The sequence below is a fragment of the Macrosteles quadrilineatus genome, unplaced genomic scaffold (genome assembly GCF_028750875.1).
Source record: "Macrosteles quadrilineatus isolate MER2022 unplaced genomic scaffold, UCM_ALF_1.0 Scaffold_1__1_contigs__length_201487025, whole genome shotgun sequence".
NCBI classification, from domain to species: Eukaryota; Metazoa; Arthropoda; class Insecta; order Hemiptera; family Cicadellidae; genus Macrosteles; species Macrosteles quadrilineatus.
The window spans coordinates 82,444,116-82,470,594 of NW_026542594.1; the positions used below are offsets into that span (position 1 = coordinate 82,444,116).

Genomic DNA, 26,479 nt, shown 5'->3' on the forward strand with positions numbered 1-26,479 from the left:
AAATTTTATTTTGTATGTTTTAAATTATATGTTTATATTATTATTTTTAAGATTTGTTAAAGAAAGACCATTTTCATCTGATAATGTCTTAATATTTGTCATATCGGGATTTAAAATAATTGCTTCAATCTGCTGAGGTAAAATATAAATTCTATAGTTAAATATACAAAACGTTGTATTACAAACAAAATATCTTTTTAAATTATAACCTGTTTTCTCATGCTTAGGGCTGCGCTCTACCCGTCTCGCGCGCGCAAATGTTCTTAGGGGTTTAGTTCTTTAGGTTTAGGCCTTCTGTTTGTAGCCCCAATTGTGAACCGATTTAAAAGATCTTGGTGTCATAAAATGTTATTGTAGGTTTGCCATTTTATATTTACATTTATTACTGTTTACGTATGAAGGCATCTCGGCTCCTATAATAGCCAGTTGTTGCTCCAAATTTATTTTTTATACAAATTACTGATACATAAAAGATATTCATAAATCTTTGAAAAGAGCAGTCATTTTATTAAATAATTTGAGCTTGGATACAACTGCAAACCTGATAAAGTATGTCTCATTTTTTAACATAATTGGTAATCAAAATTATTGCAAACATTACCGAGATTTGTATAAACTTTTTTTTAAACATAATTGCATTTCCCCGATTCAATGTATTCAGTAAAAGTGTATTATTCATAATTCAATGATAAATTGAGTAACCTTAAACTTTAGTATACAATGAATTCAAGTGCAAGTCCACAACCATTTTAAACGATATCAGTAAATACCCTGTTTAATTATAATAATTTATGAACCAATCATTATTACGCAACGTCATCCTATTGTTTTGGGGCTCGTCGACCGCGAGCAGCGGCCCGGCACGGCAGGTGGCTGTTGCCAACCTCCCAACGAAAATTCCCAGTTAATCCCTGCTGCTGAGCGACGGCCAGCGTTGGTCTCGGCTAAGCTTGATCTCGGCTAACGCTCTATGTCGTGAACCCATTTTTTGACCGTCGGTTAAAATTGGTCGAGATCACCCGTACTCGTGAACCGCCTCTAAGAGTTGTAAGGAATTAGTTTCAGTCCAATTGGTACGGGGGGCAAAGTGCTGCAGAATGACAATGCAGAGCTGCAAACTAAATTTAAAGCTACAGGGAATTTCGGAGTCAAATTGTCTTAAATGTTTTCTTGCCCGCACCAACAAGGTTCAAACTACACTGGTCCATACCCCAAGATTGGTCAGTACTTCTCATTCTGATTTCAGTCAAGGTTCAAACTACACTGGTCCATACCCCAAGATTGGTCAGTACTTCTCATTCTGATTTCAGTCAAGTTGTCTACACTACCGAAAAGGTGGTTCAATGTTAGAGAGTAAACCAACGATGTAAAGAACTACTGGATTGCGCTCTCAGTAGCACTGCGAGCGCTGTTTTCGGTCTAGCTCCCTCCACCATCTACTGGCAGGATCCGACGCAGCCCATACACTCACCATTATAAAACGCACCTTTTTTAAGTTGCTGCTCTGTTGAAATGTATAGATATATACCCCCGCTGCAGCAAACCTGCAGACTAAGCGAATTTCAACTTGTCTGATTACTTTTTTGCTAAAATATTTCCATAAATAAGACATATTTATTCCCAACTAGCTGTTGTACCCGTGCTTTGCAACAGGAAGAGGAGACAAAATAGAAACATTTTAATCTTTACATCTGTTGCATATAATAGTAACTCATCCGCCAACGCTTTTAGAAACAAAATTCAACTTTTATGGCCTTAATAGAAACATTTAAGTTATGACTAAAATAAAACAATAAAAAAACTGGAAAATACAATTAAAAAACTGGAAAGTAAATCTGAAGAGAATTTTATAAACTATGAGGCGATCCTAAAATCCCTAACAAGTGATAATGAGATTTTAATTTCCACAACTCGAGATTTACGGAATGAAAATAGCATTTTGAAAAGGGAAAATAGAGAATTGTGTGAGGAATTTGTTGTTGTTAAGGGAAGAAACATTCTGCTAAATGACAGTGACTTTGACAGCTCAATAGATCTTTGTAACAGATTTGACATCCTTTCCCAAAATGATGACACCCTCTGTTCAGACCAATTGAATGCTAATAAAATTCAAGAGGCAGAGAAGAACAAAAATGGCAAAACTGGAGAAACTCAAGAAGAAGAGAAGAGTAAAAATAAATTCCAAGAGGTGGTGGAGAGTAAGAACAGCATAGCTGAAAGATCACCAGGAGCAAAACACTTAATGAATCTTAACAGCTGTTTCAATTAAACAAGTTGGTTCTGTTCTATGATGTTCAATAGCACAAAAGTTACAAGGATTACCAACAGGATGCAGCACTATTATTTTTTTTTAATTTATGACAACAGCTAATTTCCAACCAAAAGGTGAGTGAGCGTAGCGAACGAACTTCAACCTGGAGGCGAGTTAGCGTAGCGAACGAGCTAACCTGAAGGCAAGTGAGCGCAGCGAACAAGCTCCAACCTAAAGGTAAGTGAGCGTAGCGAACGAACTTCAACCAGAATGTGAATGAGCCATGCGAATACTTATGAAGTTAAACGGGGCAAAGCCCGCGGGTACAGCTAGTAATATATAAGATCTTTTTTAAGATACTCATTAATACCACTATAAGATAATTTACTATCTTATTAAAAATTATTAATCATGAATTATTCGTTTTGTATTTGCATAGGAGTCATATTTTTCTCAGCCCACTTAGAACTTTAGTAGCCCACTTTGTTATAGCTACTTGTTTTTTACAGTTTTTGTTCAAAACACATACTTTGTAAACACCTACAATTTCAATCGTGCTCTTTAGCTTTTTAGAGCTGCAAGATATTCTTACGTTTTATGCTTTGGGCATTGAGGAAAACTAAGTAGTTTTTATTCTGATCGGGCTTTCGGGCTCCGCCCCAGTGGCTCTGGAGTTTCCCATGTTAACCTTATGAGAAATGGAATTAATGAATCTTAACAGCTGTTTCAATTAAACAAGTTGGTTCTGTTCTATGATGTTCAGTAGCATTAAAGTTACAAGGATTACCAACAGGGTGCAGCACTATTATTTTTTTAATTTATGACTACAGTCAATTTGCAACCAAAAGGTGAGTGAGCGTAGCGAACGAACTTCAACCTGGAAGCGAATTAGCGTAGGGAACGAGCTTACCTGAAGGCAAGTGAGCGGAGCGAACGAGCTCCAACCTAAAGGTGAGTGAGCGTAGCGAACGAACTTCAACCAGGACGTGATTGAGCCATGCGAACATGCTCACTTGTAAAGTTAAACGGGGCAAAGCCCGCGGGTACAGCTAGTGCATTATGAAAATAAAACACACAAATGTTTTATATGAATTGGAAAATAATTTATTTTGATATTATGATAGGGAAAAGAAGCTAGTTTAACATTAAAACTTTACTTTTCCAAGTTAGAAACATTTAAATACATTATAATATTTTTAAAGATACTCGTTAATACCACTATAATGCCGATCTTTGGTTACAGTAATAAAATAACACCCAACGCATAACTATGAAAAAGACATGCAGATTAACAATTATAGATAGTCACCTGCAATATGAACATTTTCTTTAAATTTTGTATCAAATATCATCATAGAGCTGCCTAGACTTGAAATATGTGAGCTTGACTGATACAAAAGTTTACTTTATCGAAATTATTTCATTCTTTTTAGAGCGTTTTAAGAGCCGGCGGGAGTGAACCGGGCCGCGCACTGCTCTGCTCCTCAGTTTAGCATGGACCAAGGATAAAAAACCAATGCTACAACACGAAATCGTCATATTATCCAAAAATGTTTATTGTACTATTGTGAGGTTTTATCTTACGTACAATTTGATATGTCACACGTGTCAAAAAAATTTTTTTTTTATTTTTTATATGGGAATTACAAAGTTGACTTTACCATAAGGATTTAGGTTATTTCACTGTAACTAATTCCATCATACAAAATTTATTTCACAACTTAGGAGGTTACAAGTTTCTATAAAAACTACAACATATTTCCGTTGAAAGTACAATACCATATTTTACAAATTGTCGTTTATAATATTTTATCTAGTAATTTATAAAACAGCTTGCAATTTTAACTGTGTCGACGTGTGTTGCGGGTTTCACGGTGGTAGTTTAGCGTTTTCCCGCCTGATAGCACCACCTTCGAATTGCTAAATACAGAATATTACGCGGCACGCGCACTATTCTGATACTGCATTTTTTTAATAAAACAGTAGAGTTGTCCAGTCCCAGTAGCGAATATTAGTTTACATTCCGTTTTGCAACACTTCGCATTTCGCATGCGATTATTGGTTCTTTTTTAACTAACTAGTGCTTATATACAGTGCCTAGTGCTAATGGCCTACAGTAGTTAGTGCATATATAATAGTGGCTAGGCTGAAATATTGGTGACGGTCTGCAGTTCATTTACCCAAAGTCCGCTAGGAAATTTTCAGCAACCTATCAAATGGGTCACTTGAAGTTTTATCCTTCGAAGAAGGAGAAAAGAAGACTTCCTGCTAGTTTGGAAGCAGCAATAAACAGAAGAAAGTAAGTAAATTTAAACTAACTTGATTCTGATGAATCGTAAAATAATAAACTATTAGTTATTTTTATACCAGAATGAGCATTAAGAACTTGAATCAAGAATCAACAAAAATTGTATAAGAAAATAATTTTTTAAATTAATATTCGTGAGGGTTTGCCTTATCTTTATAAAATCCACACGACTGCAAAACACGCCCAAATTACAGGAGGTACAAGAAATATTAATTTGTTTGTAAAATAATTCATTATTACTTTGACGGTAAAAATCTGATTGAGGTAAATGTAGGCGGGAAAACGCCTCATGGCCAGGGGATCAGTGTGGCTTGGCAGCTGAAAGGGCAGCAGTGACCTTGACTGGTGGGTGTATGTGCGGATGAGGCGACCGCCAACAAACACACTCATAATATATCATATTTTGGATTATTTTTATTTCTCACCCAATTAAAAAACTGACCACCCAATTAAAGACTAATATCATGTGATTATTGGGTCGGAAAATATTAAAATTATCTGACAACAATAATTGTATATTTCCAGGAAGAGGAATACTGCTTTGGCAGAACAACAAGCTATAGAAACTCATGGAGCGGAAGAACAATCTGCAAACCCTAGTAAGACGCCTAACAAGAAAGAATTCAAATTAAGTGGAAGAAGAATTGTTAACATAGCTGATTTTATCGACCAGATTAAAATGTTGGACAATCATAGCCCAATAGGTTGTAATTTTTCGAATATGGTTGTAGTGTCTGAAGTTAGACAGGGACTAAGGAATGGGTTTGTCGTTGAATGTACCATGTGTAAATTCAAACAAGACTATTTGGTCTGACAAAATTAATTAGAAAGAAATGGACGTGAACAAAGCTGGTGTTTGTGGTACTATCGTAACAGGAGGTGGCCACGCACAACTCGAGGAATTCCTCAGCACTCTCGACATCCCTGCAATGAGCAACAAGACTTTCAAAAAAACTGAAGAACAGTTATCAGAGGGTTGGACTGCGACTGCGGCGGCAGAGATGGAAGTGGCAGCGGCGGAGGAGGCTCAGCTAGCAAGGGAAAACAACGAGGTTGACAAGGACGGCGTACCGCTAATTACAGTTGTCGCTGATGGTGCCTGGTGCAAACGATCATATCGCACCAACTATTCCTCCTTATCTGGAGTGGTGAGTGTGATCCTTAATGTATTCCCTTACTCTTTATTATTATTATTCTTTTATGGCCAGCATTGGACCACTTAAGTCAATATAAAGGTTAGATTCTTTTTAAATTCTGTCTCTTCTTCTTGTCCGCCCAATACTTCTTCATTCTTTCCGACCGTTGTTTTCTTTCTTCTTCCGAAACCACTCTTCCTTGTCTCTGATTGTTTGCTCCTATTGGCAGGATGAAATTTTTGTCTTTGAGTACTGCAAGCGCCTCTGACTTATTTTCCAAATCTTCTAATGATATTTTCAACCTTCTCGTGTCCTCCTTACTCTCTGTAATCCACCTAAAGTCACTCTTGCTTTTCCACAACTTGTCAATTATTTTCTTGCTTATTCTATTTTCCGGTGTCCTTAAAAGATGTCCAATGAATGAAATTCTTTTCTTTTTAATTATACTTGTCAATGGCTCTATTTCCTTATATACAGTTTTATTTGAGGCCAGTCTCCAAACTCCATCTTTTTAATATTTTTTGTTTATACATGTTCTGATGATTATTCTTTCTATTTTTAGTATTTTATCTATTGCTACAGTGTTAGTTGTTTTAAATATAGGTTCACTTGCATATGTTATTTGTGGAAGTATAACTGCTTTGTAGTGTTTCAATTTTGTTGCTATTGATAGGCATTTTTGTTGTATGTGTTTTTAGTAATATGTTGCATTCTGATCAATTTATTAATTCTATTTTGCCATGATGGATTTTCTTTAAGATTGTATGTTATAACTTCACCTAAGTATTTGAAATTTTCTACAATTTTGATGCAATGTTCTCCAATTTTGATTTTGTTAGCCAATGGTGGTTTTGTTAACATTATTTCAGTTTTCTCAAAAAAAATGTTTAGACCTATGCTTTGGGCTATTTCCTGAAGTGATTTTATTTGTTGCTTGGTTTCTTGGATGTTATTAGCTAGAAGAGCCAGATCGTCAGCAAATCCTAAACAGTTTAACTTTATAACATCTTTTTTTGTTCCAACAGTAATATTTTTGGGGTTTGTTTTAAGCCATTCCCTCATGATGTATTCAAGTGCACAGTTAAAAAGAAGTGGTGAAAGGCTATTCCCTGTCTCAAACCAGTTTTGACCAGGAAAGGCTCTGATATTTCTCCTCTAAATTTAATTTTATTGAAGGTATTTGTCAAGGTAAGTTCTATAAGTTTTATTAATTTTGGGTGGAGTCTGAAATGTCTGAGAATCTTTAACAATGATGGTCTATGGATGGAATCGTAAGCTTTCTTAAAATCTACAAATGTTATTGAAAGAAGTTTGTTTCGTTTTCTGTAGTAATCCATAATCAATTTCAGCATAATTATTTCTTCTGCACAGCTCCTCCAAGGCCTGAAGCCTCCTTGGTATTCTCCTAGTTCATTATCAAGTTGTTCCTTAATCCTATTGTATAACATTTTTGAAAAAATCTTATATGTGCAATCCAAAAGTGAAATTCCTCTATAGTTATCCGGGTTACTCTTATCTCCTTTCTTGTGAAGTGGATTGATTACAGCTGTGGTCCAATGCTCTGGGAATTTCTCGGTTATCCAGATTATTTGTAATATCATATGTAGAGATGTTTTTGTTGATTTGCCCGTATACTTCCACATTTCTGCATGAATTTGATCTTCACCAGATGCTTTATAATTTTTCAAATCTTTTAGTGCTAATTCTACTTCTTGTATTGTAGGTGGGTTTAAATTTTCTGGATTTGTTTTTATGGGAGTGTTTGTATTTATTGTTAAAAGATTTTTATGTTCGTCGCAGTTTAATAGTTTATTAAACGCTTCTGCCATAATTTCTGCATTCTCCTTGTTATTATGGGCAATTTTTCCATCTTTGTTTTTCAATAGCAATGTAAGAGGGGTGTAACAACTTAACTGTTTATTGAATGATTTGAAATAATCTCTAGAATTTGTTTTGAAGTAGTTTTCTTCTATTGATTTCAAAAGATTCTTCTGATATTGTCGCTTTGCTCTCCGGATTCCCTTACTCATTAAACAATAATAATTACATTAAAAATTATTTTTTTATAAATTTTCATAAATTAAAATTTGACTTAAAACATCGAATTAACACTTAAAAAACAATCCTAAAAACCTAACAAAACTGAAGTATTTCAAACAATTTGTATATCTTAAGAAACATTTTTGGTTCATGCTGCAATTTTTCTACATACAGTACTGTACAGTATCACTCAATAAAACTACATTATTATAAACACAATTATTAATATGCGCGTAGATGCCATAGATATTGTAATAACAACGCATATCTATGGTAGATGCCAAGCGACATATGCACTGCCGTGCTAGGCTTCCATCGCGCCTCGCGCCGATGTAAACACTCTGTGTTTACTGTGTAAACAGCGCTACGTCACTGAGGAGGGGCGGGGGAGGGGAAGTAGGATCAGACGGCGGCCGCTAACATCAAAGGAGTGAGCCAGCCCTTGTATATCTGTAGCCCTGGAATAGTCTCAAACTACACCTAAGCGTACGTACATACATACAAACATACACACATACATACCTGAATGAGTATACAGGGTGGCTGAAAAGTAACTTGCACCCCCCCTTAACTTTTCAACCATTTGAGATATTTGAAATCTGTTTGTGGCAACCTTCTTAGCTATAAGGGGCTACAATAATTATGGTCAATTTTGAAAATTTTGCCCTTAGGGGTAGTGGGGGTAGGGGGTAGCTCAAATTTTTCAAATGACAAGTATAGTCGAGTTTGGTATCATTTTACAGGTCTTGACGAAACGTACAAATTGACATAAAGAAAACCAAAATCGACCCACTAATAACAAAATGGCGCCCTAAAATGTTTCAAATCCAAATAACCATGAGGGTGGCTGCAAATTAACTTGCACCCCGTTTAACTTTTTAACTGTTTGAGATATTTGAAATCGGTTTGCGGCAACTTGTTAGGATATGAAGGGCTACAATAATTATGGTCAGTTTCGAAAATTTTGCCAATTTTGCCCTTAGGTGTAGTGGGGGTAGGGGGTAGCTCAAAATTTTCAAATGACAATGATAGTCGAGTTTGGTATCATTTTACAGGTCTTGACGAAACATAACAATTAATATAAAGAGAATAGAAATCGGACCATTAATAACAAAATGGCAGTTCAAAATTACTTTTAATAAACATTGCCTTAATCATTTTTAGCTGCCATTTTGTTATTATTGGTTTGATTTCTATTTTCTTTATGTTAATTGTTATGTTTCGTCAAGAACTGTAAAATGATACCGAACTCGACCATACTTGCTATTTAAAAATTTTGATCTACCCCTACCCCCACTAAGGGCAAAATTTTTGAAACTGACCATAATTATTGTAGCCCTTTATATCCAAACAAGTTGCCGCAAACCGATTTCAAATATCTCAAATAGTTAAAAAGTTAAACGGGGTGCAAGTTAATTTGCAGCCACCCTCATGGTTATTTGGATTTGAAACGTTTTAGGGCGCCATTTTGTTATTAGTGGGCCGATTTTGGTTTTCTTTATGTCAATTTGTACGTTTTGTCAAGACCTGTAAAATGATACCAAACTCAACCATACTTGTAATTTGAAAAATTTGAGCTACCCCCTACCCCCACTACCCCTAAGGGCAAAATTTTCAAAATTGACCATAATTAAGCAGGAAACCCACTAGTCCGACGCTCTCCGACACGACACCTTCCGTCAATTCTCCGACACCTTCCGACGCCTTCCGCAATTTTAAGGCATTAACCCATTGGTCCGACGGGCTCCAACAGTAGGCCTCTGTAACGAGTTATTTTTCCTAGGGGGGTAAATATTTGCTATTTGGCCGCGCACCGATTGTTGAGGTAGGCAAGCGGTGGCGGCGAACCTGGCTAGCGCCCTTTGACCCGGCTTATCAGTGCCGATAAGCCTGGGATATCCTAGTTTCTCAGGATAGCCTAGGACAGACATTCTAGTGGTGGATCTCTTAAGAGTGAGGAGGTGAGTGTTGGTGTCTAGTGAGACGTCCAGTGATTTGGGTGACATCGGTGTCGTCGTGGTTGGTGTTGTGTAAGGTGACAGTGAGTGTCGGCGTTCAAGTTGGGTGTTGTGACCCACTTGTGGTGAGTGGACGACTTTTATTATATTTTGGTTAAGGAGTTGAGATTATTAGTTTGAGAATATTAATCCCTGATGTTATTGCGAGAGTTAGAGTTATAACCGTGCTGGTCAAAGCCTGACGGTAGTTAGGATTTATATTAGTCAGGAATAATATTAAAGTGTATTCCTGACGGTTCTGGGCAGGTGATAGAGCGCAAATAATATAATTTATTGACTGTAGTAGTTATTATTTTGCGTTGTACCAAGAGTTAGTTATATTACTAATAACTCTGAGGCCCGACAAACCTAGGCTGCACGATTTAGCGTGCGTAGTTGGAAGCACGAGGCCAGTAGGCTAGTAGCTAGTTTTATTAGCCTATTAACAGAAGCCCGGCTAAGCAATATAACGTTGATATAGTAGCAGTAGTGGTAGTAGCAGTAGGGTTGGTATTGATTAATCATTTAATTATTTTAATTTAACCTGAACAGCTTGCTTAGTAATCCAACACGTTAGCTTGGTAGCTTGGATAGCGGAGTACCGGCTATCAGATAATATATTTATCTAGTGTTTGGAACGTAGTTAATATTTATTTATCTGCTACTAAGTAGCTCAATATTTTAATAGTGCGATTGTCATTTAGTTTTGCTTGTTTGGCTTGGTATTTATTGAGACCAGCTACTAGTGGTGTAGTCACTCTACCTATAGTGTACTTGTATATTATTATGTGGTACGATTATTGAGTGAACTGTTTGATTCTTAGCTTGGGCATTAGAGTTGTGTATTGGATTATAGTGGCCTAGTAGACCCCGCCTGGTGATAACACGCGTTGTGGTTTTTATTGGCAAGTCGTCGTGTAACTCACCGTGTTTTAGGCACTCTGGGCTTAACTATTGGATAGTTAGGACGAAGCCCGAGTTGCGTAGTCAGCAACGACCCCCTAGGAGAGTGGAGAATCGGCGTAGGCCTGGTAGTGATTATTGCACGTTTGTTTTGGTGACTTGTTTTTGACTTGTTCACAGTGCCCGTGTATGAGCCAGTCCTATACCGGTTAGACCCGGCTATTGGCCTAGTGGTTTCCCTGACCTTATCGCAGACCCTGGAACTTTACCCAGCCATTGTAGGCTGAGCTATCCCCGGCAAACGGTTGCGACTGCACTTTTAATATTTTTTTTCCAGTGCAGAAAGTAGCGTTGCACCTCCGACGAGAAATACACCACCACTCCAACAGTGCTAGTTGTGATAGAGCATGTGATCACATACTGTTCACAAGCAGTACTTAGGGAGACAAGAGCAAATAATAAAAAGTCCATAACATTTATGACCATCTCTGTTAGTATGAGAGATTACAATGGTCAAGGACCTTCCTAGACCCACCTTGATAATTCCGGTTACAATTACTTTACTACAGGGAAATTAGCAAAAATTACAATACAAAACATAAACAATAATACCCCTGCTGCAGCAAACCTGCCGACTAAGCAAATTTATATTTACCTTAATTGATTTTCAATTAAATGTATTTAATTAACATTAGGTTTTATGAGTACCTAGTCTTGCTGCTACAGGGAGGGCAAAAAAGTGTGGTGTTTAGTAAAATATTAATAACTTAGTATAACAAAATTAACCAAGTTTGATCAAAATATATCCATCAGAAAGCAAACTGCAATATTTTACAATATTCTCCATAAAAATAACATGGGAATTTTAAAATAACAATTTAATTTTTTGAATTTTTTTTCGTAACCAATAATTGCACAAAAACATCACACACTTGTGATCACATGTTCCATATCTGTTCCACATATTGTTATCACATACAAAGCTAGACAGTGACTAAAATCTAGGCCTTGGTGCACGCAGAGTGGAGAAATGACGGATCCGACATCCGACAAGAATGCCCCAGAGAGCAATGTTGTCGTGACGTGTCGGATCGGAAGGTGTCGTGTCTGACTAGTGGGTTACAGTCCATTTAAAATCATGCAAAGCAACTTTGTCGGAAGGTGTCGGAGCCTTGACGGAAGGTGACGTGTCGGAAAGTGTCGGACCAGTGGGTTTCCTGCTTTATTGTAACCCCTTATAGCTAAGAAGGGTGCCACAAACAGATTTCAAATATCTCAAATGGTTGAAAAGTTAAGGGGGGATGCAAGTTACTTTTCAGCCACCCTGTATACATACATATACAGGGTGTTTTTTTTTTTTTTTTTTTTAACTTGCATCTTTATTTATGTAAAAACCGCAATAGATAGAAATATGGATTATGGGAATATAGGATTATCTCACAAATTCATGAACTGATTTTCCATTTTTTTTTTCATTAAAAATTTTTTTTTTTTCATGCTCTTTCATTTGATATGTCACAAGGGGTGGGTACCTTGCTATTTAAAAAAGATAAGTTGGTTGCAGAGGGGAAAGGGGGGGAATGTTAATGTAACGTTGAATTCAAAACAATTGGGCCCCCTACGTAAATAGATGATTCCCGCAAACTGCATATTTCTATCTATTGAGGTTTTTACATAAATAAAGATGCAAGTTAAAAAAAAAACACCCTGTACATACATATATACCTAAACTAGCAGAGTACCCGTCCTTCGTATGGGGTTGAAATATAAGTATAAAATGCTTATTGCAGTTATACTCAAGCTTTGGGTTTGCAATAAGGAAGGACACAGTTTGATAAAATTTGCTTTTTTAAATTTACAGTATTCTATACAGTTGAACCTCTATAAGACGAATTTCAAGGGGTACTAGAAATTTCGTACTATAGAGGTATTCTTAATAAAGAGGGTCGTTTTATCGAGGTTTAATGCTGTTGTTATTCTTCTTATAGAGGTTTCTCCTCGCTCCAAGGTTTCTCGAAACAATGACTGAGGAAGGAGGAGGGATGGGTTGGGGGTTTCATGTTGAGACAAGCTTCTGTTTGTTTTGAAAACTACGTACTATGGAGGTTAAGATTATGATAAATTCGTCTTATAGAGGTCACGTTCGTCTTGTGGAGGTTTAGTGCTAAGAATATTCGTTGTATAGAGGTAAATCAGTCCTAGCCCATGTCACAAACAAATTCGTCTTATGGAGGTTTTTAACTTAATTACTACGTTGTATAGAGGTGTTTTTAGCATTGACCTATATGAAAGTGTCAAGGGGATTAAAAAAAATTCTTCTTATCGAGGAATTCGTTTTATCGAGGTTCGTACAAACGAGGTTCAACTGTAGTATTACACATCTACCATAGCCATAATGTTCTACCACTTAACCTAAACAATAGAGAAAAATAAATTATCAACAATTCGCAAAATATCACAAATTATTCATGAAATGAAAAACATAAACATAACTGTGAACAATCCTACTTTGACAGTTCTCATAGCAAATCACAGTTTTTTGTTGCTGCTTAGTTCAAATTAGCTGTTTTCATAAATGCAAAAAAAATATAGTGTTGGTAAATCTTATAACTTTTTAATGCTTTTCCGTATCATAGAACCAACTTTTTTAGTTGAAACAGCTGACTAAATTCTTTAATTCCCTTTAAATATGAATAATCATTAGGTTAACATGGGGGAATTATAGAGCCACTGGGGCAGAGCCCGACAGGTTTTTTGAGATAAGAATATGGCTATATGTTAATCGGGAATGTAAGCTATCATCATGCCAAATTTCAGCCCAATCCGTCCAGTGGTTTATGCGTGATTGAACTTCAAACACACAAACAAACAAACAAACACACAAACTTTCACATTTATAATATTAGTAAGATAAGATAAATCAAAGGATTTTTTTCAGGCTGCCATTGTTGGATTTCAGACGCGGAAAGTACTCTTTATTGGCGTAAAAAACAAGTACTGCACAACTTGTGCTCGAGCTAATACAAGAGGGGAGCCAGCAAAAGAACACACATGCTATAAAAACTGGAGCATGAAGCAAAGCTCAACCAGAATGGAGTCAGCTCTAGTATGCGAGGGGTTCAAAAAGAGTGAGGAAATGTACAATGTACGGTATGCAAGACTTATCGCCGATGGGGACTCCAGCGTATATAAGAAAATAATTGATTCTCGGCCCTACAAAAACTGCACTGTTCAGAAAATAGAATGCAAGAACCATTTTTTGAGAAATATGTGCACTAGACTCAAAACCATTGCAGCCTCTAAAACCTGCAAACCTTCCGTTTGGCTCAGAAAGAAAATTGGTGACAACTTGTTACGCTGCAGAATGGCAGTAACTAAAGCCACTGAGCACCGTAAAAAGGAAAGGAATGATGCAATCAATGAACAGGAATCAAGTAAAGCAATAGAAAATCTCAGAATGGATATATTGAATATTCCAAGTCACGTGTTCGGGGAACACAACAAATGTGCTGAGAGGGGGTATTTTTGCAAGCTGGACCCTACTACTGCCCGGCCAGATGACAATTTAGTACCTGATCTTGTCACAGTGGGCCTTTACCCATTGATCACTGATGTGTTCAGAGATGTTAGCCGCAACAGCCGCAGCTTACTTGCTGACGTCACTAGCAACTATGTAGAACATTTCAATTCAATTGTTGCCAAATTTATTGGCGGCAAAAGAATAAACTTTGCTGCTAGTGGTTCATATCAGACTAGATGTACAGCTGCTGTCATTCAACACAACTCTGGACTAGCACACTACAAGCTGCACAAACAAATGTACGGTGCTAGTCCAGGGGTATTCGCAAAAAGTGTGGCAATGAAGAGGAAGAAGAAGGTGGACAGCCAAAGACAAAGAAAAAGGTGCAGGAAAACACTATTTGATCGGGAAAAAATTGCTGATGGAAAAGACTACGGTATTGAAGCACAACGGCCCGATATTGACAAAAAAACTATAGAAAAAGAAAAAAGTGATTTTTTAGCAACCTTACACAAGTCAGAAGCAGAATTCAAAAGAATTGAAAGAGAAACGGTGGAACAAAGCGATTCAAATGAGTGGCTAGAGATTCGCCGAAATCTTTCGACAGCTTCGAACTTCGGGCGTGTTTGCAATATGAGAGCAACAACGGGTTGTGAAAAAATCGTAAAACAAATCTAGGCCATGGCCTATGGTAGGAAAAATGAAGAAGTGGCTCGACAAGAACTCGAAAACGTGTTAGGTCAAAAGATAAGTAAATGCGGCCTTTTCATAGACCGCGACAACCCCTATCTCGGTGAAAGTCCTGATGGCCTTCTGAATGAAGATGGAATTGTTGAAATTTAATGTCCATCTTCTGCTAAAGATATGACACCTGACGAGGCTATCAGAAAGCGGAAATGTACCTTTTGGGCAGTCACTAAGGATGGGAAAATTGGTGATATAAAAAAAAACACCACTTTTATTATGAAGTTCAAGGCCAACTTCAAGTCACGAAGAGAAGAACGTGCATATTTTACCTATGGACACCACAGGGAATAAAAACTGAAACAATAGAGCGGGATGAACAGTTTTGGCAGGAAGAAATGTTGCCAAAACTAAAAAAAATCTACATGAATTGCATACTACCCGAAATCATCGACCCTCGGCATTGTCTATGCCCATAAGGAATCCTTCGTATATAGTAGAGGCTCAGACAAAATCTAAAGAAAAGAAGGCAGAAAAAACAGAGTAAACTTGTAAAACTATGAAAATGGTTGGTAAAAATGTTGCATGTATTTTAAAAAGCTGGAATTGTTGTACTGTAAATGTTTAAAATTACTATTTCAAAGTAAACGTTTTAATGTTTTCTCCACTATAGTCTATACCTTAATTTACAAACCTTATAACCACAAAATATCAAACTTTTCAGGAGAAGAAAAAAACTGTTTTATACTTTCCCTGTTGTATACAGTATACAGTGTTGGGAATTTAAAATAACATTGATCAGCATTTAATTTGATGCTATGAAGTAAATTGTATATAAGCATGAACATAAATGTTTAAATTTAGATCAGTTTTGATTCACCAAAATAATATAGTAATAATAATAGTATTAATCAACAGCTTTTCAAGTAAAATCTATCTATACTATTATAAAAAAGAGGTGGTTGCTGTAAGTGTGTATGTGTGTATGGGAAAAGTAAACTCGAAAAATACTGGTCGATTTGGGCTGAAATTTGGCATGATGATAGCTCACATTCCCGATTAACATATAGGCATATTCTTATTTCAAAAATCCTTTCGGGCTCCGCCCCAGTGGCTCTGGAGTTTCCCATGTTAACCTTATGAGAAATGGAATTATTGAATCTTAACAGCTGTTTCAATTAAACAAGTTGGTTCTGTTCTATGATGTTCAATAGCATTAAAGTTACAAGGATTACCAACAGGGTGCAGCACTATTATTTCTTTTACATTTATGACAACAGCTAATTTGCAACCAAAAGGTGAGTGAGCGTAGCGAACGAACTTCAACCTGGAGGCGAGTTAGCGTAGCGAACGAGCTAACCTGAAGGCAAGTGAGCGCAGCGAACGAGCTCCAACCTAAAGGTGAGTGAGCGTAGCGAACGAGCTCCAACCTAAAGGTGAGTGAGCGTAGCGAACGAGCTCCAACCTAAAGGTGAGTGAGCGTAGCGAACAAACTTCAACCAGGACGTGATTGAGCCATGCGAACGAGATAATCTTGAAAATTAAGAAGTTAAACGGGGCAAAGCCCGCGGGTTACAGCTAGTACCATATTTATTTTTAATGTTTACATAACAAAATAAGTGTAGCATTGTAGGTTGAGTATAAGTATGTTGGTGTAAAAAGACGACAGGTTCATTCGACCCTCAGTCAGTATAGACCATTTCGAAAGGTAGGCACTGCCACTGCCCGTTTGTCAGCACAGCTACTGTATATCCATAGAAGTTTCGACGATCAATACTGCTCAAGGTCAGACGCTAGCCGTGCGGGTTGCGGAACTTACAATTGCAGGAGTAGCAGATTGACGATTTAGAACTTGACTCCTGCCGCCTCTTAAGTCGGTTGTATTAAAAATAAATTATAAATTACAAATATGGTACTTTCTATTTATACTTTGTAATTACTTATTATTTTACCATGTAGAATTTGGAACTAGCAATATCAGTTGTCTAAAAATCAAGTTTAGTGAATTGTAATTTTAAAGAATTCAGATGGGTTTTTATCTGTAAAAAACAAAAAAGGCATAAAGGTTTAAATAGTAAAAAGAGTTTGACATGTGTTGGCAATATTTTATCCCTGTATATTTCAACAGAGCAGCAACTAAATATGGGTGTTTTATATTGACGAGTGTGTCGTCTGCGTCGGCTTCTGTCAGTAGAGGGTGGGGGAAGCTAGACCGTGTGGCCAACACTGAGCCAGCGATCCATGAGTTGTTTATATCGTTGGAGTAAACCTTTAATACTGAGGAACACTACAAGGCCTTCATTTGCAGCTCTCTCTCTCATAGAGGAAGATCTTGGACCTGGCAGCAAACACTGATAATGAAGCTTAAGAAGTCACACGTCCAAGAAGTTTTCTTTGTTCTGTCAGCCAATGTAAGGCTCTGTCGTGGTTGGTTGTAAAAATAAACAACCACTAGGCTTTTTTAGACCTGGGGGAAGAGCTAATAAAGTTTTCAGCCATAAGAACTTCATGGAGAAAACTTAAAGGACAACGATTTTTTTAGTAGTTCTCTCTGGCACTAATGATGTATCTTGTAACGAAGCACAATTGGCCATTGACTTCATAATTAAGACTTTAAAAATCACCATTAACGCAAAATTGAACTTCCTAAATGGTACGACTTGTTGGAAGAAGAGACTTGGTGGAATAGTCTTTTGTTTGAATGCAGAAACAAGGACAACTGATGTGATTATTAAAGGTATTTGTTGAGTTATTGAGTTTGATGTTACTCTGGTGGGGGCCAGCAAGGCTAGTAGAGACCTGCATACAAGGCATGGAATGCACTTAAATTGTAAGGGAAAAATTTGAATAGCAGGTAAGATCAGTGAAACAGGCAGTTTTAGGTGAGTCTAGACCTAAACCTTGTACTCACAGCCATGTTGTAATGAGATGGTATGGCCAAGCATTCTATCAAGTTTTGTTTGTGATCATGTGTGACAGTGTGTGTTATGTGTTTTTTACGACTTATGGACGACCTCCTACAAGTAGGCTAATAGATATTATGTCCAGCTTGATAATGACACAATAGATGTTGAAACTGATCACCATATAGACAATTTGAGGATTACTTGGGTACAAAGACAACCTAACATCTTGTGATAATTTGTAAATTAATCCGGAAGGCAATACACAAAATGAAAAAAAAAATGCAACTTAACAAAGTTTTTATTCTTCACATTTTTCCCGGGTCTAGGTCTTGCCATAAGACCTACGGTAACAGCTTATTCCCTACATGGGAAATTCGCTAAAACGTAGGTCTAGTTGTAAAAACTCAGTACATAAAAGATTTATTTTGTGGTACCGGTAGTAATTCAAGACGTTTCTTTACCTTGCTTATACGTCACCCATACTCTTGTGGCAACAGTATCATGCTTCGCAACATCTTCTAGACTGTATGACGGTAAATTAGGAATGAAACTTCCAGTTTCCAACGTTTTCTCCTTTAAGTGAACTTTTTGCTTCTGTTCTGAAAATAAACATGTATCCTGAACATTTGTGATTTAAATATAGCACTTGTCAAAATTAATATAAGATTTTACTCTTAACTTTTCTGAAGAGGCAGAAAACAAGTAAGCCATATTCAGAATCAGAATCAAAAAAATCTTTATTCATATTGTATACTACAATAAGAATAGTGTCAAATGTCAATATCAGACTACAGCTAATTTTTAAAATTTGTATTTCATTTTACAGAGAAAACAGAAATTACATATAAAGTTTTTTTCACCAGCAGAACGTATACAATTTCAAACATCTGTATACATTGAAAAACTCTTTGAATGAATAACAACACTTTAGCAGCAAATTATTCTTAACTAGTTTTCTTATCATTTTGGTTTATTTTACTTTTTATTTGGGTAGGAAAATGGTTTAGAAATGTTGATCCCATATATTAGGTTTTTTTTTTGTAGAAGCTGAGATTATGTGTTGATAAATTTGTATAATTTTATTGGGAACGGGACGATTGGCACACATTTTTGGATCTTCTGCCCATGGCAGTATTGGCACAATCATTTGAGCGGAATAAGTAGGGTCAACTCGCCTGCTTGGAAAAGGCACGATTGGCACAACCGCTCGACCAGGTAGACGCCATCGAACGAGGGAACACGGGTAGTTTAAAATTCCCCGTCAACTCTGCTACTAAGTCATTTGCCGGTAATATAGCGTATTTTCAAAGGTTAAGTTAGGTTAGGTTAGGTTAGGTTAAGTTAAGTTAGGTTAAGTTAGGTTAGGTTAGGTTAGGTTTGTCTAGTTTTATTTGGATCCAGCTAGCGTAGTGACCGTAGCTGCAGATTTATCGTGCAAACTTACACCTTCCTTACTCCAATAAGCACCACAGTAGGAAATTTGTGGGGACAAAACAATATCAGTTTCCCGCATTCTGGCTACCTGGCTGCTACTTCCTTACCGGTCTGTTGTGCCAATCGTGCCTTTCCGAACCTTACAGGTTGACCCTTCTTAAGCCCCTCTAATGATTGTGCCAGTCGTGCTATTCCAAATCGGCTAAAAATGTGTGCCAATCGTTCTACGACCATTTAATTTCTTTTGTCATATTGAAACATGTTTTCTGATTTCCAAACATTATGACTTTAAACACACATTACGGATTACACATTTTAGGTAGTATATATTGATCATAGACAGTCAAAATAATAGTTTAGAAAATTTATCTTTCATAGTTAAGTCCAAGTATGGCATCTTGTAATGTTAGCAAATTACTGTCGATAAGTGAAAATATTACGTCTTGATTTCCATATTAAAATTGATTGAATGCGATTATTCCACTATGATAGTCTTATTCTTGATACAGTTATGCTAAATCTCAGTGGAAAAAAGAATGAGGGATAATGAAGAAGAGGTTAGTTTTAAACTTATACATGAGTTAAGCGTGTAACACAAATGTTAGAGAGGTTCATTTAATTGGGTTAACTTGCTTTAATAAATGTATTGTATTACCTATTTTAATTCTTACCTTTCAGATAGTATGCTGAAAAACCGAGGGTAAGAAATGTTAAAACTATAAAATTAGAGTTTGAAAATGTGTTATTTTCTGAATTATAGTTTTCTTTATTGCCCTTTGTAATACTTCTTGCTCCACCAAAAAGCCAAAAAACCCCATTGTCTAAGTTTAGCAATGATGCATTAGCTTGATTTTTGTTGCCATTGAGATTCCTAAAATAAAGTATAGATTAATGTACAAGAACAAAAACAATCCATTTTGGCAAATTTCCCATATAGGGAAGAAAGGTATTACCGTAGGGTAGGTCTCATCATGGTAAGACATAGGCCAAGGACCGATTTTCTCTTTGGGTTAATGTCATCAGAGGCTATAAAATGTTCTGAATGTGAAAAGAGGACATGCTACGGTGGCAGGAGTTTTGGGATAGTTTTGAGTCTGCCATTCATAACCACCCCACACTCAGTAACGTTGACAAATTTAACTATTTGATAGCACAATTAAGAGGTGACGCCAAACGTTGCATCGCTGGACTCCCCATTACATAACTAAACTATGATATTGCTATTACCTTGTTGAAAGACAGATTTGCTAAGAAAAAGGTACGGTAATAGTGAATTCTCATTACTGTGCCTTGAGGGATATACCACCTATCAAGTCTAGTGACACAGTAACACTAAGGCGAGGATTTGACAACATTGAGAAACATATGCGTTGTCTTCAAGCCTTAGGTGAAGACGTTACTTCTAACTACTTTGTTTCTCAAATGTTCAGTATGCCGCCCTATGAAATTGTTTTGAAAGTTGAAGAAATGAATATTTCTGGGGATATGGATGTTAAAACTTAGTGCAATTTTGTAAATAACTTAATTTTGATTAGGGAGAAAGCAGAGCAACTGACGAGGTCAACAACTAGCACTTCATCTTACTCTAATAATTTTGGTACTGTTCCCAATCCACAGGCGGACACTAAGAGGTTGACCCACTCCCTCATGGGAAACGATAAATTAACTTGTATTTTTTGTGAAGGAACACATTGGAATGACCAGTGTAAAAAATATCAATCTGCTGAGGCACGCAAGCAAGCAATTTGAGGTAGGTGCTACGTATGTTTAAGTAAAGGACACACTGTGAAATTGTGTAAATCACATAAAAGGTGTGCTTACTGTAAACAGCAGAATAATCACAATAGAAGCTTATGTACCAAACAGTTTCCAACAGACCAAATTTCTAGAAACACTGCAAAGTAGACACCCGATCAACTAATCATGCCAAAGCTTTGCCTGCAAGTAACTTCAACCCGAGCAAGGGACCTGTAAATACGGAAGAGCCTGCTTTAATTTCTATGTCGGAGTGTTATTCTTCAAACTGCAACTATTACTTTGCGTAATGCTGATACTAACCAAGAAACGCCTTGTGGTGTATTTTTTTATAGTCGTAGTCAGAGGTCTTATGTGTCCAAAGGTTTGGCTTCTAAACTGAGTTTGAATGGTAAATATTGTCAATCATTGTCTTTATTTACCTTCGGGAACCGTGAATCTAAAACTGTTGAGACTCAAATAACAGATGTTCGATTACAGCTGAACATGTCTGGATATTACAGTAAACATTGTTCCACATATCACTGGGAAGGTAGTTTCTAGTACCAATATCAACTTAAATACAACGAGGTGTTAGCCCGTCCTACGTACGGGAATTCAGTAGTCAGTTAAAACCATGTACAATTCAGATCAGCTAGTTAACACAAATAAAGGCAAAGTTTCTTGCAGTTTTAATGTGAAAAACCATCTTGTAAACAAATGTTGTGTGACCAAATATGTTTTTATTCAATCATAGGCCTATGCGATATGCATTTTAAATCTGATAATTTTACAATAAAACAGCAATTCTGCAATTTTTACGATGTGAAAAGCGTTTAAGTGAGATTTACAGCCGATTCGTACAGACGCACACTGATTATAAGTAGCCTGCGGTAGAGAGAATAATAGTCAATTGAGAAGTGTATAGACCTAGTCAACGATACCACCTTAATTATGTGTATAGTATAGTATACTAATAGTGTATAGTATATAGTACTAATAGTACTAATAAGTATAGTATACTATATAGTGTATAGTAATAATGGAAGAGGCAGGTATGCTATGGAGCATACCTGCCTCTTCCGTATAGTTACTATCACCAAAATACAACTACTATGCACAATTTCCAGTAGGTCTGAAAAGAAACGACCTAAAATAAAACGATAATATCCAATAAAATTCACAGTACACATAATTTAACTTTGGTGTCCTAACATCAAAACTAATCGTCACACCTATCCTTTACATAAATTTCACTGCATTGATTTCTAAATAAATAAGTGTAAACAAAGAAAAGTAAAAACAATAACAGTTTGTTTTGAAACAGCTGTTTGGTTCAAATAACATTCATTTGAAAAAAAGAACTGGTCACATGTAGCAGGAATATAAAAAGTAAACACGCTAGTAAAGCTAATGACGTAATTGCCAATGTTTATTATCCAAACCGTTATCAGTTCTATCCTTGATAATTACCCACCCTCATTGAATAAATGTACATCGTAATTTCCCATATTAGTTGATTTAAACTACAATATATTCATAGTTGAAATAAAAGTGATATTTTCACGTTTGGGGGCGCTGATATAGGCACCCCCAAACGTAACCACAACTGAACACGATTTCATAAAAGGATGGTTTGTCTAATTGCAGTATCCTAGGTCAATGTTGACGTTGTGTTCAATCTATGTCATCCATCTGTTTATCTTTGTTTAAAACCCGGCTGAGGTTGTGGTGGTAATTTAAAATAGTGATTCCTGATTATTCTTGATCTTATTTTTATGACATCAATATCTCCGGGCCTAATCCAAACAAAGTTAAAGCAGACAAACATTAATTGTAAACAAAAAACTACCATGAAGAATTAAAACATGTAAACATTGTTATTTTTCTATTCTTTCCTTGAAAAGTGGAGTAGTAAAATAATTTGCATTTATCCTTTTTTATTAAGACTCGTGTACAGAGCCTCGATTTGTACTGTGGTTTAATTAATTTTGGTCTAAATTATTTTAAACTGTGGTCTAATAATCTCTACTAATCTTACTTATTTCCTATAATCAATGACAAAATAAGAGTAAATAAAATAACCTCATAGTTCCATAGTTTATATTTAACCAGCTGTTAGTTAAAACAAATTATATTGCTCTAAAACAAATCGAAGATTACAAAGATTGCTTTAAAAAAATAATTTGAACATCCTACTATTTTACTTTGTATAATTTAATTAATCTGTCATCCTCTTACAGCAGAATTGAACGTATCAATGATTTGCATTACACATAGTATAAATAAGTCAACCCTAAGTATGTCTTTGCATTTTTATCCAAATGCTGAATTTGTGACACAAAAGCTGAATGTTGACAGCTGTTATGTTAAGCAAATTATTTTACGCCAAAAGCTAGTTTAGAATCTTAGCGTCGGCTGCTAGACTTTTAAAAAATTAAAACTTAATTTCTAAAAAACTGGGACCCTAAACTAACCCTTCGACATTCCCTAGTTCTCAAAATTATCTTTCTTTCAACACAAAAATCATGAAAATCCGTCGAGTCGTTGATTCAGAATCGTGAAATAAAAAAACACTGTTTCGTTTTAATATTATAGATTGCTTCCTCCTATCCCAAATTAAGGTTAGCAGACGGCCAGTTTACTGCACAAAACATTGATCTATTAATAGGGAACGATTATTATTTTGATATTATTCAGGGCCAGAAAATAGAAATTTCACCAGGCTTGTTCTTAGTGAATAGCAAATTTGGTTGGATCGTAACTGGTAGGCATAACGATAACAATGATCATTTCCCTCTGATGTACGAGTCATCTTTTCTTACTCTAGTAAAACCCAACAACCTATTTCCTAGGTCACCACAAACTTTAAAGCCAGATATCAATATTTGTGAAGGTGACGAATTCAAAAACTTGTGGCAATTAGAGACTATTGGTATTAAGGATGACCCACACGTGAAAGATGATGACATCGCATTGAATAAATTTAATGAAACTGTTAAATTTTAGAATGGTCGTTGTTCAGTGTCCTGGCCTTGGAAAGATTATCCCCCAAATTTACCCACAAACTACAATCTTTCTCTCGGTCGTTTGAAATCTTTAACAGACAGACTTTCAGACAAACATAATCTTCTATGTGAATACGACTCGGTAATTCAAACCCAATTAAAAGAAGGTATAATCGAACGAGTGAGTTTTTCAGACAGAAACGATGGAGTAATTCACTATATACCTCATCACCCTATTATCACTGAGTCGAAAACCTCAACTAAACTCAGGATAGTGCATGACGCGTCAGCCAAAACCAGAAAAAGCAACAATAGTCTTAATGATTGTCTTTACCGTGGACCTGTAATTTTGGAAATCTATTTAGTTTACTTTTACGCTTTAGAATGAATGCTATTGGAATTATTGCTGAGATAGAGAAGGCAAATAAATCTTCAAACTCCAGACAGAGATGTAACTAGATTTCTGTGGCTCAAAGATCCTTTGTCAGCACCTACTAATGATAATATTGAGAAGTATCGATTTTGTAGGGTTCCGTTTGGAATCATATCCAGTCCATTTTTATTCAGTGCTACTGTTTTTCATCATATGTCAAATTGTGAACTTGATAATCTTAATGAAAGGTTGAAGTCTTCATTTTAGCGAATTTCCCTATAGGGAAGTAGCTAACCATAGGTCTCATGGTAAGACCTAAGCCCGGGACCGATTTACTTTTTTCATTTTGATGTCCCCAGAGGCCAAAAACACCATTCGTTCAAATTTGTATATATCTATATATAGATATATATATATATATATGTGTCCATCCGCACAATAACTTGAGTAATTTTTGTCCGATTTTGATAAAATTTGATTTGAAGGTGTAAGGCAGGATAACCTTGAATGAGTTTGCGAACCAGCATGATCGGACAATGGGAACGGGGGATTATGGGGTAAAAATAGGTTTTTCCCATTTTTGACCCTAAAAACACAAAATTTCACAATTTCTTTTCAAACCATTTTGTAGAGCTTAAAAAAACAAATAATTTAGTATATTGAAGCGTTATTATGCGCCTAATTGTTACGGAGAAAATTCAAAAAAATTGTAATTTTAAAATTCCCATGTAACGTTATTCTTATGGAGAATAAGTCAACTGTTGTAGTTTGCTTGTTTATGAACATATTTTGATCAAATTTGGAAAATACATTAATTTCTTACTAAACCACAGTACCTTTTAATATTTGATATTAAAAAAAACTTTTACCCTCCCTGTTGCAGCAAACCTAAGTACTCATTAAACTAATTCTGTTTAAATAGGGAATAAATGTGATATTTTTAAGGAGATATTTTAGTTTAAATCTAATCAGGCAGATGGAAATTCGCTAAGTCTGCAGGTTTGCTGCGGCGGGGGTATTATGTTGATTATATGGTTACCGGATGTGACACAGATCAAAAGGCCACAACCAAATTTTCAACTACTTCTAGTTTGTTCTCTGATATTAACATGAACCTAAGATGTTGGTCTTCAAACTCAAATACACTGATGACACAAATACCAATGGAAAAACGACAACTGAAAATCCTACTGATGTTAATGTTCTTGGATTAAGATGAAACACCAATCTTGACAATCTTCATATAAAACCTGTTAACAATAACAGAAACAAACCTATTTCTAAAAGACAAGTTTTAAGGACTATATCATCAGTTTTTGATCCCTTAGGGTTATTATCCCCCGTAACACTGAAGGCTAAACTCTATCTCAAACAGTTGTGGGAAGACAGTTTGGACTGGGACGAATTACTAGATGAGCCTAAATGTAGGGAATGGAATATTATATATGATGATATTATTTAAAGTAACTGAAGTTTCTATTCCTCGATTCACAGGATTACGAGCAGATCATGTAGAGCTCCATTGTTTTACGGATGCATCAAAGGATGTAATATTTGTGTGCTGTGTATATAAATTTAATTACTAAGGAGACTGTCAAAGTGACTCATGTTTTTTAAAAGCCATTTAACCCCAAAGTCAAAGCCGAAAATTACCCTTCCAAGACTGAACTTTTAGGCGTGTTGATTGGAACAAGAGCGTTACGTTTTGTGGAAGAATCCTTAAAACTTCCTGTTGTAAATAAGATACTGTGGACTGATTCACAATGCGTGTTACATTGGCTAAACACAACAAAGCTGCTTCCTAAGTTTGTGGAGAGACGAGTAATGGAGATCAAAACCAACACCGAGACGCAATTTAGATACGTTCCTACTGACGAAAATCCAGCTGATATGGCGACTCTAGGTAAAACGGTGGATAATCTGAAACACTGCAATGAATGGTGGTCAGGTCCACAATGGCTGTCTTGTAGTCAAGACTTGTGGCCGGATTGGTCTTCTGATTTGAACAAGCCATTAAGTGAAGACGATATTGTTGAAGCTATTGAAGAAAACGTCGTCGCCTTGACTACAAAGACCGAAGACGTGAGTGAAACTAGCTAGTCCTTTTGGCATTGATATACATAGGTTTTCATCACTTTCGAAACTAATTTTGACAACAGTTTATTGTAAAAGATTTATAAGTGGA

The 26,479-nt window shown here is 36.1% G+C and overlaps 1 protein-coding gene across 5 annotated transcripts in view; it reads right to left on the reverse strand.

Annotated features, from left to right (window-relative positions):
• Window positions 1–26,479, reverse strand: part of LOC128983682 (sulfite oxidase) — a 217,479-nt gene that overhangs the window by 174,438 nt on the left and 16,562 nt on the right. For all 5 annotated transcript variants that reach the window (XM_054403077.1, XM_054403076.1, XM_054403078.1 and 2 more), the window contains exons 3-4: window positions 19,851–20,050; window positions 18,207–18,344 (exon numbers count right to left, since the gene is read on the reverse strand). In XM_054403077.1, coding sequence (XP_054259052.1) covers window positions 18,207–18,344; window positions 19,851–20,050 — 338 coding nt within the window. The remainder of the gene's footprint in view (window positions 1–18,206; window positions 18,345–19,850; window positions 20,051–26,479) is intronic.